Source organism: Triticum urartu, chromosome 5A (genome assembly GCF_056163025.1).
Source record: "Triticum urartu cultivar PI428250 chromosome 5A, HENAU_Tu73, whole genome shotgun sequence".
NCBI lineage: Eukaryota > Viridiplantae > Streptophyta > Magnoliopsida > Poales > Poaceae > Triticum > Triticum urartu.
In genome coordinates this window covers 287,502,443-287,517,943 of record NC_141877.1, presented here as the reverse complement: position 1 = coordinate 287,517,943, position 15,501 = coordinate 287,502,443, and the positions used below count along the sequence as shown (strand labels likewise).

The window sequence follows — 15,501 nt, the reverse complement described above, 5'->3', positions numbered from 1 at the left end:
ATCATCGGTATCTCAATACCTAGTTCAATCTCGTTACCGGCAAGTCTCTTTACTTGTTTCGTAATACATCATCCCACAACTAACTCATTAGTTACAATGCTTGCAAGGCTTATAGTGATGTGCATTACCGAGTGGGCCCAGAGATACCTCTCCGACAATCGGAGTGACAAATCCTAATCTCGAAATACGCCAACTCAACAAGTACCTTCAGATACACCTGTAGAGCACCTTTATAATCACCCAGTTATGTTGTGACGTTTGGTAGCACACAAAGTGTTCCTCCGGTAAACGGGAGTTGCATAATCTCATAGTCATAGGAACATGTATAAGTCATGAAGAAAGCAATAGCAACATACTAAATGATCAAGTGCTAAGCTAACAGAATGGGTCAAGTCAATCACATCATTCTCCTAATGATGTGATCCCGTTTATCAAATGACAACTCATGTCTATGGTTAGGAAACACAACCATCTTTGATTAACGAGCTAGTCAAGTAGAGGCATACTAGTGACATTTTGTTTGTCTATGTATTCAGACATGTATTATGTTTCCGGTTTAATACAATTCTAGCATGCATAATAAACATTTATCATGATATGAGGAAATAAATAATAACTTTCTTATTGCCTCTAGGGCATATTTCCTTCAAACACAACAAGAGCATCCACGACGACACATACAGAGAGGATATCCAGCGGATCTCCAATGGAGTTTGGTGATCATAAAGTCAAGACCCATGCGAGGGAGACGGATCTCATGCGGGTGTACACCATCGACCCAGCCGTGGTGGAGGACTACGTCAACACCGTGGAGCAGTTGCTTGCTGGAGACAAGTACAAGGTGGTCGGCATCGGCCTCCAGTACACCACCGGTCTTCCCGACAAAGATCAGAAGGTTGTCGTCGCCTAGTTGCGCATGCGCCATCATGTCCTCATCTACCACTACTTCATGGCCACAGAGCCTCGCTACCATTTCACCAGGTTTGTCAACAACACTGGCTACAAGTTCGCTATGATGGAAACCACTGACGATGTGAAAGCGCTCAGGGTTACGGGCTTGGCCTGCAAGAACCTTGTCGAAATCTGTGAGCACTACAGGGTCTGGGGCAACACGAAGGACTCCCTGGTTGAACTCGCCTCGAGCATCATCGACCCCTACTACGAAAAGATGAAGCGGGATGCCAAGAGTACAAGTCCCATAGCCTGGCACGGGGCTTGGATACGGCAACTGGATGAACCTCACCTCAGGTTCGCGGCCAAGTGCGTGTACACATGCTACGAGATGCACAGGTGGATCATTGACATGAGGAAGTGCCTCGTTACCGAAATCAACGAGGTCGGATCGAGCCACAAGCAGAGTAGTAGCGGCAAGCGTCACAAGAAGTAGATGATGATCAGATGATCGTTTATCTTAGTTAATTATGCATGTAATATATAGTTGACTTTGGTGTGTGGAAATGTCATGTGTGTAGACCTATGTAATTATGCATGTAATAGTTTACTTTGGTGTGTGCAAATGTCATGTGTGTAGTAGCCACCTATGTAATTGGATGTTTAATTTGGTTATGCAACCATGTCCTTATAAATGTGTATTTATATGTTGTTGTTCTGTATGCAATCGCAACTTACAACACACACGTCTTATTAGTAGCAATCGTTTGTGTTATTATTGGTCTTTGCACACATTTCTGATTACAGACCTGTTTGCCGCGTATCGCACACATCTTGTTAAATTGAACCGTTTCTGTTATCTTGGCTCAACGCAAATAGTTCATCCGAGTGAACTGTTTGCCCTCTATCGCACACACCTTTATCTGGCTGACCGTTTCTTTTGTTCTGCCTAATCACAAATAGTTCATCTGAGTGAACCGTATGCCGTATATCGCACACACCTTCATCTGGCTGCCCATTTCTGTTCTTCTGCCTCATCGCAGACAGTTCATTAAACTGAACCGTATGTGTCGTATCGCACACACAACTAAATTCTGAACCGTGTTTGATGTATCCACCATCGCAAACATTTTGCATCTTTTTTTGATGGTTTTTACATCACCATTTGTGATTATTGCATCGCACACAGTTTCGTCGAAGGGTCTCTGATTGTAGTGTCGCATTAGCAGCATCCTGCAGTAGTGACGTCCTCCTTCTTCGCATTTCCTTCTTCCTTCTTCTCCTTCTCAGATGCTTGGGTCTCCCTCCTAGCTTCTTCATGGGATTCTTGTTTGTACCTGAGAATGCACAACATTTCCATTTGAGGTAGAACCCAATTCACATGTGAATTCGAACGAAACTCAAAGAGGAAAGAATTGACCTCGGTTTCGATGGCACATGCGCGTGCTCTTGTCATTGGTCCTCTTGGTGCTTGTGGTGGTGATGGAATGTACATGGGGATGGTCGAGGGATGCTCCACATCATCTCCCCCCTTGGGAGAGATCCGTCCGTAGATCGTGATCTTCATCACCATGGTACTTGGCCAAGTCTTTGACGTTGAAGATGTCGCTTATGTTGTACTTGTCACGTGGAACATCGATCTGGTAGGCGTTGTCGTTGTAGCATGTGAGCACCTTGAAGGGTCCATTGGCTCTCAAAAGTATCTTGGACTTTCACTCCTTGGGAAAGCGGTCCTTGCGGAGATGTAACCATACGAGATCGCCCGGTTGGAACACAATCGATGACTTGTTGATGTTGAGCTTGGTGGCGAGGCGGTGTACTTCACGCTCGATCGTGGACCTTGTTTCTTCATGCATCTTCTTGAGGTAGGTGGCTCTTGTGCTAGCATGCATGTTCGCTCGTTCTTGGAGAGGTAGAGGAAGGATGTCCAAGGGCGACAAAGGGTTGAATCCGCAGAGAACCTCGAAGGGGGACTTGCTGGTAGTAGTGTGTCTTTCTCTGTTGTAGGCGTACTCGGCGATCGGTAAGCATTCCTCCCACTCATTGATGTTCCTCTTTATTAACATGCATGGGAGAGTAGATATCATCTGGTTGGTGACTTCCATTTGGCCATCGATTTGAGGATGATAGGCCGTCGAGAATAGTAGCTTGATACCAAGCTTGGCACATAGCATCTTCCAAAAGTAGCTTAGGAACTTGACGTCTTGGTCCGACACAATTGTCTTTCGCACTCCATGTAACCTCAAGATTTCCCTGCAAAAAAGATTTGCAACATGTGAAGCATTGTTTATCTTATTGCATGGGATGAAATGTGCCATTTTAGAGAATCGACCCACAACAACAAATACAGAATCCTTGCCATTTTGAGTCCTAGGCAATCCAAGCACAACATCCATGATAATATCTTCCCATGGTTGATGTGGAATAGGAAGTGGCATAAACCATGGGATTGAGATTGTGACTTAGCTTTGCGGCATGTAGAGCACCGGTTGGTGAAGCATGAGACATCGCAGAACATCTTGGGCCAAAAGTAGTTCTTGGAGAGTGTGGCAAAAATCTTGTCACGTCCAAAAGAGAGAAGTGCATATTAAACCCCTCAACTCTAGCCCTAGTCTAATATACACCCCAACTCTAATACCATCTAGTTTACACCCCCCAACTCTCAAAACCGGCCAGAATTCAACCCTCCCCTCCTCGTTGACCGGTTTTGACCTGTTGACTAGATGAACAGTAACTAAAATAAAAAGAACGTTTTTTCAACGAGTGAATAGTAAATTCAGAAGAAAAAAGTAGGAAATAAAATTCAACAAACAATTTTGATTTTTTACCGGGTGAATAGTAGAATTCAAAAAATTACTAATTTTTTTCAAAAAGATCTGAATACCTTTTGCATGGACGATTTTTTAGTTGGTGATGTTTGTGCCAATTTTCAACTTGTTTGGACATTTGAGTGGTATCTTAACAAAAAAAATCGGCCCGTATTGTACACGAACAGTTAACTATTTCACAAAATTCACATTTGTCTTTTTTGCTGAGAACTACTCAGATGTCCGAACAAACTAAAAATTGGAATGAACATCACGCACTCAAACATCGTCCATGCAAAAATAATTCAGAAAATTTATTTTATTTTATTTTTCAGAATTACTGTTCACATGAACAAAAAAATAAATTTTAAAATTAAAATTATTTTTTGAATTTGTATTGTATTTTTTTCTGAATTTACTGTTGACTCGTTGAAAAAATATGTTTTTTAAACTAGTTACTGTTCACCCAGTCAACAGGTCAAAACCGGTCAACTGGGTCAAAACCGGTCAACGAGGAGGGGAGGGTTGAATTCTGGCCGGTTTTGAGAGTTGGGGGGTGTAAACTAGATGGTATTGGAGTTGGGGGTGTATATTGGACTAGGGCTAGAGTTGAGGGGTGTAATATGCACTTCTCTCCGTCCAAAATGTCCCATAAGTCCTCCTCCATGAGCCTCTTACAAAAGTAACAAACAAAGAGAAGACTCGGGGATACATTGTTTGTTAGCTTCCATTAGATAACCATTTTTGATATAATATCGCTCCCAAGATGTATGCGTCACACACTTAGCATAAGGAGTAGCAAAAGTAACATTGTGCTCATACAAGTCTTTGATATGTTCGAATCCAACAACATTCAATTCAAGTGGAGTAACTAACATGCACTTGCGAGAAAGAGCATCCGCCACAACATTTTCTTTGCCCTTAATGTACTTGATCACATAAGGGAAAGATTCAATAAATTCACTCCATTTAGCATGTTGTTTATTCAACTTGGGTTGACCTTTAAGGTACTTAAGTGTCTCATGATCGGTATGTATGACAAATTCATGTGGGAGAAGATAATGCTCCCAAACATGCAACACATGCACTAAAGCATACAATTCTTTGTCATAGATGGGATAGTTAAGTTGAGCACCGGAAAGTTTTTCACTAAAATATGCAATTGGTCACTTTTCTTGCATCAAAACTCCACCAATTCCATTACCACTAGCATCGCAATGAACCTCAAAAGTTTTGTCAAAGTTAGGAAAAGCAAGAATCGGAGCATGTGTAAGCAAAGATTTGAGCTCATCAAATGCGGTAGATTGCAAGGGTCCCCAAACAAAGGGTGCATTTTTCTTACTCAAGGCATGCAACGGTGCAGCAATAGTGCTAAAGTCTTTCATAAAGTGACGATAAAAACCCGCAAGACCAAGGTATCTACGCACTTGTTGCAAATTAGTGGTTGAGGCCAAGTTTTAATTGCTTCAATTTAGACTCATCAACATGAACACCCTTTGGAGAAACGACGAAAGCCAAGAAAACAAGCTTGTCAACACCAAAAGTGCATTTTTCCATATTGGCATAAAGACGTTTTTTCGAAGAGTTTGCAAAACGGTCCTAAGATGATTTACATGATCTTTGATGGACTTGCTAAACACAAGTATGTTGCCAAAGTAGACCACAACAAACACTCCAATGTATGGACGAAGCACAAAATGCATAACACGCATGAAAGTACCGGGAGCTTCCGATAAACCCATAGGCATAACTAACCACTTGTACAAGCCAAATTTAGTTTTAAAAGCGGTTTTCCATTCATCACCTTCTTGTATGCGGATTTGATAATAGCCACTTTTAAGATCAATTTTTGAGAAAATGGTGGCACCTTTAAGCTCATCTAGCATATCATCAAGGCGTGGGATGGGATGCCTATAGCAAACGGTGATAGCATTGATGGGTCTACAATCGGAACACATGTGAAAACTACCATCTTTTGATGACCCACAAGTATAGGGGATCAATTGTAGCTCTTTTTGATAAGTAAGAGTGTCGAACCCAACGAGGAGCAGAAGGAAATGACAAGTGATTTTCAGCAAGGTAATGTCTACAAGTGCTGAAATTATAAGTAGCAGAGTAGTTTGATAGCAAGGTAATTTGTAACGAGCAAGTAACGATAGTAGTAACAAAAGTGCAGCAAGGTAGCGCAATCCTTTTGAGGCAAAGGACATGCAAAAACGGTCTCTTATGATAAGCAAAGTGTTCTTGAGGGTACACGGTATTTTCATCTAGTCATTTCACCATGTTGGTTTGATTTGTGTTCTGTACTTTGATATGTGGGTGGACCGGTGCTTAGGTGCTGTTATTACTTGAACAAACCTCCTACTTATGTTTAACCCTCCCGCAAGCATCCGCAACTACGGGAAAAGTATTAAGAATAAATTCTAACCATAGCATTAAACTTTTGGATCCAATCGGTCCCTTACGGAATAGCGCATAAACTGGGGTTTAAGATTCTGTCACTCTCGCAACCCATCATCTAATTGCTACTCCACAATGCATTCCCTTAGGCCCAAATATGGTGAAGTGTCATGTAGTCAACGTTCACATGACACCACTAAGGGAATCACAACATACATACTATCAGAATATCGAACACATATCAAGTTCACATGATTACTTGCAACATGGTTTCTCCTGTGACCTCAGGAACAAAAGTAACTACTCACAAATGATAATCATGCTCAAGACCAGAGGGGTATTAAATAGCATATTGGATCTAAACATATAATCTTCCACCAAATAAACCATATACTAATCAACTACAAGATGTAATCAACACTACTAGTCACCCACAAGCACCAATCTATAGTTCCGGTAACAAGATTGAACACAAGAGATGAACCAAGGTTTGAGATGAGATGGTGCTATTGAAGATGTTGATGGAGATTTCCCTCCCCAAGATGGGAGAGTTGTTGGTGATGATGATGACGATGATTTCCCCCTTCGGGAGGGAAGTTCCCCTAGCGGATTCGCTCCGCCGGAGGGCAAAAGTGCTCCTGCCCAAGTTCCACCTCGAGGCGGCGGTGCTCCGTCCCGAAAGTCCTCCCTTTATTTTTTGCAGGTCAAAACGACCTATATACCAGAAGATGGGCACCGGAGGTGGGCCTGGGTGAGAACAACCCACCAGGGCGCGCCTGGGCTACCTGGCGTGCCCAGGTGGGTTGTGCCCACCTGGTGGGCCCCCTCTGGTTGTTATTTGCTGCAATATTCTTAACATATTCCATAAAAAATCTTTGTGAAGTTTCAGCTTGTTTGGAGTTGTGCAGAATAGGTGGCCTGATGTAGCTTTTCCAGGTCGAGATTTCTAGCTGCCGAAATTCTCCCTCTTTGTGTATACCTTGCATATTATGAGAGAAAAGGCATTAGAATTACTCAAAAAAAGCATTATTATGGATAAAAACATCATAAATAATAGTAAGAAAACATGATGCAAAATGGACGTATCATCTTTCTTTGGCACAAGAATAACCGGAATGGCACAAGGGCTTAAGCTTTCACGTACATGTCCGTTGTCGATGAGTTGTTGTACTTGCCATTGGATCTCTTTAGTTTCTTCGGGGTTGACGCGGTATGGAGCCTTTTTCGGAAGAGGTGCTCCGAGGATGAGGTCGATCCGGTGTTAGATGCCACGTATAGGAGGAAGACCCGGAGGTAGCTCATCAGGGAAGACATCCGTGAATTCCTGCAACAAGTTATAGAACACTATAGGAAGAGGGCTAGAAGGGTTAGTCCTTGCCATCTTATCTTTGCACACCAGGACATAGTGTATGACACTCGATGGGTTCTCACACACTTCTTTCATCTCACTTTTGGTGGCTAGGAGGACTAAGTTTTTCTCTCTTGGCGAAGAGTCACTTAGTTTGGGCTTGTGGCGCTAAATTCCTTTGTGGTGGTTCACTCTCTCACTAGTCTCTCCATGATGGATGGATGCTTTCTTGTCGGCGATCACTTGGCTTGGTGACATAGGTCGTAGCACGTACTCCTTTCCCTTCATCTTGAAGCTACAGTGGTTTGTTCTTCCATTGTGGATGACGCCGCGGTCGAATTGCTAAGGTCTTTTCAAGAGAACGTGGCACACGGACATTGGGACCACGTCGCACTCCAAGGTGTCCTCATAGGCGCCGATCTTGAAGGAAACTTGCACCGTGTGCTCCACTTGAATAGTGCCAGAGTCGCTAAGCCATTGGACCTTGTAGGGACGAGGATTCTTATTCTTAACCAATTGTAGCTTGGAAAATAGCTCTTCACTTGCTAAATTGTAGCAACTTCCTCCGTCGATGATGACCTTCACGGAACGCCCGTTGATGCCGACCTTGGTGTGGAAGATGTGGCAACGTTGGTCTTCTTCTTGGTGGTGTCGAAGCATCAAGACCTTGGAGACCACAAGAGAGGGACTTGAATCGTTGTCACAAAAGACTTTATCATCTTGATCTTCATCTTCATTCATGCGCCGGTGCATGGCCACGTGCTCAAGGGCTTCCACTTCTTCTTCACTCATGGAGTCGTATGTGCCATCATCGTTGAAAATCATGGTTCACTTGTTGGTGCATTAGAAGAACTTGTGTCCTCAGCCACCACATGTGAAGCACTTGATAGAACTTGTCTTGATGGGATCCTCTGGTGGCGCCGATGATGAGGGAGTCTTGGATTTGTAGTTGCTTGCCGGAGGACGAGTCGAAGAAGACATAACTTGCTTGGAACTTGACTTGTCACCGGTACTTGGTGATGCTCTAGTTGAGGTAGGAGGAGCCGAAGTCGTGGGAGCTCGAGTGTAGGAGCCGTAGGTCTTGGAAGCATACTTGGCGTATTTGAAGTCATCTTGCACTTGTCGCTCGGCCTTTGTCGCTTGGTGAACTAACTCGAGGAGGTTGGAGTAGGGTTGGAAGTCGGCAATCCGCTTGATTCGGTGGTTGATGCCATTCAAGAAGCATGCCATAGTTCGCTCATCATCTTCCTTGACATTGGGTCTTATCATGGCAATCTCCATTTCTTGGTAGTATTCTTCCACCGTCTTCATGCCTTGCTTGAGGAGTTGCAACTTCTTGAAAAGATCACAAGTGTAGTGTAGGCACAAAGCGAGCTCGCATGACATCCTTCATTTGTGTCCAAGTTGTGATGGGTGGTTCGCGTCTTGTTTGTCATTGCTCGTTCACTTGTTCCCACCAAATGAGGACGTAGTCTTGAAACTCGAGGGAGGCCATGGCGATCTTCTTTTCCTTGCCATAGTTGTGAAGACGGGATATCTTGTCAACCTTCAATGCCCATGAGAGATATTGTTCGGGATCATTGCTTCCGGAGAACTTGGGCATGGTGAACTTGAGCTTGTCGTATCGGATTTCTTCATCATAGTGGCGGTTTTGATGTCGCTCTTTCCATGGAGGAAGGTCCTCAAATGCTCATTCCTCCTGATGTCGCTCTTGGCATAGAGGAGGGTCTTCAAGCACTCCATCCACTTGGTGTCGCTCTTGTCATGGAGGAGGACGAGGCATATGCGCTTGGTTTCATCTTTCTTGTTGCTCCTCAAGTCGAGCGGCCTCTTATTGTCGTGCTTGACGAAGTGCTTCTTCTTGTTCACGCACTTGGCGGTTACGCTCATCGACGGCTCTAGTAGCCTCACGGAGTGCGTGTTGTGCTTCGAGTGCTTGTGCTTCACGATGCTCTTGTGCTTGTCGGATTGCATCACCGTCTTGAGATTCTTGACATTGCACTTGTGGAGGTTGCTCTTGGTCCTTGGCATCTTGAGCTTCACGTCTTGCCCTTTCGCGTGCTCGGACTTGGCCTTGCAAACCATTGCCATGGAATGGATTTTCTTGAGCTTGGCGATCTTGAGAGTAGTCGCGGCGAGGAAATGGAGCTCGAGGAGGACTCACATCAGAAGAAAAGTATGACGATGGGTGGTGACTTGAGTGGCGGCGCCGTCTCGGTGAAGAATTTGAGGAAGACGCGCGGCTCACGATCATGGTGCGGAATTCTTCCATTTGTTTGGCGAACTTGGCGTCTAGGTAGCCACGGTTCCTTGCTTCCAATTGACGAAGGTCAGTGGCGAGTTGCTCAATGCAACCACCCAAAGCTTCACTTTCTTTATGGAGAGCTCGTTGAGCGACGAAGAAGTGGTTCTTGGTGACGTAGTCACCTTCATCATCTTGACCCTTGAAGAGTTGGTTTTCCTAAGTAGCTGGCCTATCCATCATAACCAAGCGGAGGTGAGTAGGAAAATGAGAGATCAATACCAAGTTTACTTTTCCAAAGATTGTGGATGTATCGAGGGTCGCTCAATGTAATGCTACAATAGTAGAATTGGTACCGGGTTTGTTTCTCACACCTACACAAGTAAGGCTTATGGAGGAGCTTAGTTAGGATGAGTGGCAAAAAATTTCAAGAAAACTTTAGTCAAAATATAGATAAGGTTGAGAAGGTTCACATAATTATAAGTAAAGCAAATAGATCAAACCCAAGAATATCACTAGGAACACACACACGAAACATAGATGGGATCCGCACAACCAAGGAGTGAGCTCAAGATGTGTGACCACGGGAAATGCTCTTGTTATATGGATGCAAGAGAGATGCTAGGTCGATTGCTCAAATGGGCTAGATATGCTTGTGCACCAACCTATGAGAGAAACGTGCCGTCTTCAATCCCAAATATGCTAAGTATGTAGTGACCAAGATGATGTAGCGATGCAAAATGGCTCAATGCTATTGCTTACAAGCTCTTTGTTTCTCCTCTTTTGCTTAAAAGCTTTCTTTTTTTCACTATGCTTGATGCACGGGAGAGACTTATGGCACAAAGATGATAGCAAGATGATTTGCACGCTAAATGTAGCTATGCAGAGTAAGCATATCACTAAGGTGCACAAAGAGCGTGGCCCGGCATCTCAACTCGCTAGTCTCAATAAGAAAGTGACGCAAAATGGCTCGGTTTATCAAGGCAAAGGCAAGGAAATGTACTATGTATCATCGAAGTTACCGTCCTTGCTTACGGTTGGTATGATGTTGTAGCGGTCGTTGTCAGTGTCGAGGTCAAAGCGATGATGTGGAGCGGCGCCGTCGATGTCAAACCGTTCCCAAGTAGCCGAAACACGATAGGAAACATAAACCACAACTCAAAATCGGTCAAATGCGGAAGGTGGGTGTTTTTATGGAGATTTTTATGGGGGAAAATGGTGGTGGTGATGATATATGTGGATGGGGGATGCCAAGAGCTTCCAAACGAGCTAAAGAACACGAAAAACGGACTTCAGGAGTGAAAGTTATGGCCAAAATGGAGGTGTAGTTGGGCTATTTCGGGGGGTGCGGGCACCCGGGGGTGGGAGGTGCGGGTGCCCAGGGTGGTCAGGGGCAAACAGCCCGGGGGTGTGGGCACCTGGGGGTTCGGGGCGCGGGTGCCCGGGGGTCTCAGATTTGGGCGGAAATCTTTGGGAAATGGTCAAATTCGGTGGATTTCATGGTGGGAAGGGTGGGGATGAAGGTGTAGGGGCCAGATTCATTTGCCAAACAACAAATCCATGGACCAAAACAACCAAATCTCACAAGATCCTACAAATTGCAAGAAAAACTTATGGGGCTATTTTTGTGGGGCTTTTTGAATTAGGACGAAAAACAACAAAATCAAGCTAGCAAATGGGGGGTAGGGACTCCAAGATGTGAATCAACCTTGCTCATGATACCAAGATGTTGTAGGGTGAAACCCTAGATGGGATCTTTTCACACTTGGAGGGGGAAAAGTGTTGAACAAACAAGAACACAAAGGAGAAGAATCACTCAAACAAACCCAAGTAACACATCCACTAGAGTAGCATACATGAGATCCACATGCATACAAGAACAGTTTAAGGAAAATAGCACTAGGGTAAAGTTCTTCCCACTCCAAGGAGATGAGGTCTTGATGTTGATCTTCTCCAAGAGGAAGCCTTGATAATCCACAAGGATTCTTCCCAAAGAGGGGTCTTGATCTCCAAGAGGAGGGTATACAAGGAGCAAAGCTCTCTAGTGTCTATCAAATACTTTGCTAACCTCACAAATGAGCTAGATGGGGAGTACTTATAGGCTAGGGACGAATTGGGGGTAAAACAAGGGTACATGGGTAATTTATCCAAAAAACGCTTAGCCACGGTGGAGGGTCCGGGCACCCGGGCCGTGCCTGGGGAAGAGGGCCGGACACCCGGGGCGTACAGGGGCTGGGCGGCTGAGGGGACTCGGCATCCGGGGCGGTCAGGGAGCCGGCCCATGGGCGACAGAAGTGGCCGGGCACCCGGGCGACTGCAACCAACGCCAGGCAGAGGGGCCGGGCACCCGGGGTGTCCAGGCGCGTTCCCCTGCCCGCGGCCAGGCACCCGGAGTGTCCAAGACCTCCAGGTCCTCCTTCTTTGTGTTTCCTTCTTCCTTCTTCTCCTTCCCGGATGCTTGGGTCTCCCTCCTAGCTTCTTCTTGGGATTCTTCTTTGTATCTAAGAATGCACAACATTTCCGTTTGAGGTAGAACCCAATTCACATGTGAATCCGAACAAAACTCGAAGAGGAAAGAGTTAACCTCAATTTCGATGGCACGTGCGCGTGCTCTTGTCATTGGTCCTTTTGGTGCTTATGGTGGTGACGTAATGTCCATGGGGATGGTCGAGGGATGCTCCGCATCATCTGCGGTAGTGGAGTGGTAGTCAGAGCCGCAGTACCGCCGGAGCGGTACTATCGCGCTGAACTACCACTCATTTACAGAGCCCTAAGAATAGGCAGAAGTCCTAGTAGCACTAAATAGCGGTAGTATCGCTGGAGCGGCACTACTGCTTATGTGCCTCAAGAAGGCCCATGTACAGGGGAGGACAAAGCTCTGGAACCGGGAAGGAAAGGGGGTGCAAAGAGTCTGCGTATGTATTGATTCCACCCAAACCTTTTCGAAGCGGACTCCCTCTTAATAGTACGGTGATCCTATGACTCAAATCCACCGAAAATGAAACACAAGAAAAACATCGTGTTCGCAATAGCTCTGAGGGGCAAGAATCGTCTTGTGACATATGATAGATTCTCTGAAATGCTCAATGCACACGATTAGTCCACAAATGCATTGTCATCAATCACCAAAACTACTAAGGGAAAAATATGCCTTAACACGCGGCCTTTGCCCAAGCACCATGTTGTGCTCACTTTTTTTGCAACAACAATCATATTGTGCTAACTTTCTTTGTAGTAGACCCCTTTTTGGAATGGTCGAATCCTTTCACACGAATCACAACATGCTCCATCTCATCTATCGTCGAATCAGCCCCAACCTATGGAACAAGAACCATGGCGCTTGCTTGCTTTGCTATAGTCCATTTGTTATAATGATTGAACCGTTTAATACTAATTGCAAACTGATTCGTCAGACCTACCGTCGAGTCAGCCTTTGCAACAAGCATCATGTTGCGCTCACTTACTTTGTAACTGGTGCCAAATTGCAAAGGCTGGAGATGGTTGCATGAGATACATCATGCACCTCATGTATCCTCCATGAACCTTCGAAGATCCGTTCCCAAGAACAACATCCTCTTAATCCACTTCACTATGGAGATAAGGACAACGCCGCCGCCGTGAACACATCGTCGCACCCATCCCTAAGGTAAGGACCACGCAGATTGAAATGTGTAGTGTAGAGGGGCATGCGTGGATGCACCTTGCCCCAAATCACCTCATTCCTTACCTATGAAGAGTCTATGCCGTCGATCTGTATTTTGATTGTTGTTCCATCAATGTTGCTCGCCTTTGCCTTTTTTGGTAACTATCATAATACAACTCCTATTAGGGACACTTACGACCTTGTGATATCATAGTCGCTAGTGACAATAATTTGAGATGAACAATATGGTTGCCGCTAACAAGGATTCAAGAAGGACAATACACATAGTGTCGATTGCAAGATGTGGATGCATAGTGGATTTTGAAATGTTATGATCTAATGGATTTTTGCTAGAGAGAACAAATAGATGTGTAATCATGCAATGCACTGATTGCAATTGCTTCACACCACTATATGGGTATGTTGCTGCAAAAATGGGTTGTTTTCTATTGTGTTATAGAACATGTAAAAATGTTTTTTCATTTGTTTGTTTGTTCGTTCTATGTGTTGTATTTGTACTGTAGAATGGTTGTTCTATTTGAAATGCAGTGTATTAAAAAGATGAATATATGAATGTGATACCTACACAAAACTAATAAAAAAGGATTTTAAAATATCAGGGAGCTGTAGGAGTTATAAAATTAGGGGGTAAAATCTTTATAGGAGAGTCCCATGTATATAGATTTAGGGGAGCCATTTAGGGAAAACATACTTGCTCTAGCTCGCGAACCCCACCAACCCTACCCACATGACAAGCTCGACATCCATGTGCGTGCCCTCCGATAGCGACAAGGAGCGAGTGTGTGTGTGCGCGCACACACAAGAGAGAGAGAGAGAGAGAGAGAGAGAGAGAGAGATCACGCCATGCCTGGCAAGCTCAGCGCCCTAAGCCTTGTCGTAGCCCTACACCCTCCTTATGCCTCACTCCCTGCTACGCTAGAACAAATGAATCCAGAACACCCTGACGATAGCTTGAATCTGCGTTGGGATTTCCCCAAAGAGGAAGGGATGATGCAACACAACTACGATAAGTATTTACCTTAGTTATGAAACCAAGGTTATCAATTCAGTAGGAGAACCGAGCAACACTATGTAAATAGTACCTGCACACAAAGAACAAATACTTGCAACCCAACGCGTAAAAGGGGTTGTCAATCCCTCAACGGTAAAAGGATAGATTAAATTGTATGAGATTGGATAAATAGATCTAGCAAAAACACAAAATAAAATAAGTAAAGAAAAAGTGCAGCTAGGTATTTTTGGGTTTTGGAATAATAGATTTGAAAACAATATGATAAAAGATAGACCCGGGGGCCGTAGATTTCACTAGTGGCTTCTCTTGAGAAAATAACATACGGCGGGTAAACAAATTACTGTTGGGCAATTGATAGAAGAGCAAATAATTATGACGATACCCATGCAATGATCATGTATATAGGCATCACATCCAAGATTAGTACACTGACTCCTGCCTGCATCTACTACTATTACTCCACACATCGACCGCTATCCAGCATGCATCTAGTGTATTAAGTTCATGGAGAAACGGAGTACTGCAGTAAGAACGATGACATGATGTAGACAAGATCTATTCATGTAGGAATATACCCCGTCTTTTTATCCTTAATAGAAACAATACATACGTGCCTCCTACCCCTTCTGTCACTGGGCGAGGACACCGCACGATCGAACCCATCCCAAAGCACATATTCCCATTGCAAGAAAAATCAATCAAGTTGGCCAAACCAAACCAAAGTTTCAGAGAAGAAATACGAGGCTATAACAATCCTACATATAAGAGATTAAAGAAAACTCAAATAATATTCATAGATATATCTGATCATAAACTTGCACTTCATCGGATCCCAACAAACACACAGCAAAAATTCAATACATCAAATAGATCTCGAAGAACATTGAGGAGAACATTGTATTGAGAATCAAAAAGAGAGAAGAAGCCATCTAGCTACTGCCTACGGACTCGTAGGTTGATAACCCACAAGTATAGGGGATCGCAACAGTTTTCGAGGGTAGAGTATTCAACCCAAATTTATTGATTCGACACAAGGGGAGCCAAAAAATATTCTCAAGTATTAACAGTTGAGTTGTCAATTCAACCGCACCTGAAAGACTTAATATCTGCAGCAAAGTATTTAGTAGCAAAGTAATA

General features: G+C 44.2%; 1 protein-coding gene across 1 annotated transcript in view; it reads right to left on the bottom strand.

The window, feature by feature from the left end:
- Positions 1–8,994: 8,994 nt before the first annotated feature.
- Positions 8,995–15,501, bottom strand: part of LOC147971086 (uncharacterized) — a 45,580-nt gene continuing 39,073 nt past the window's right edge. The window contains exon 2 of the mRNA XM_087523817.1: positions 8,995–9,605. Within this exon, the coding sequence (XP_087379943.1) occupies positions 8,995–9,605 (611 nt within the window). The remainder of the gene's footprint in view (positions 9,606–15,501) is intronic.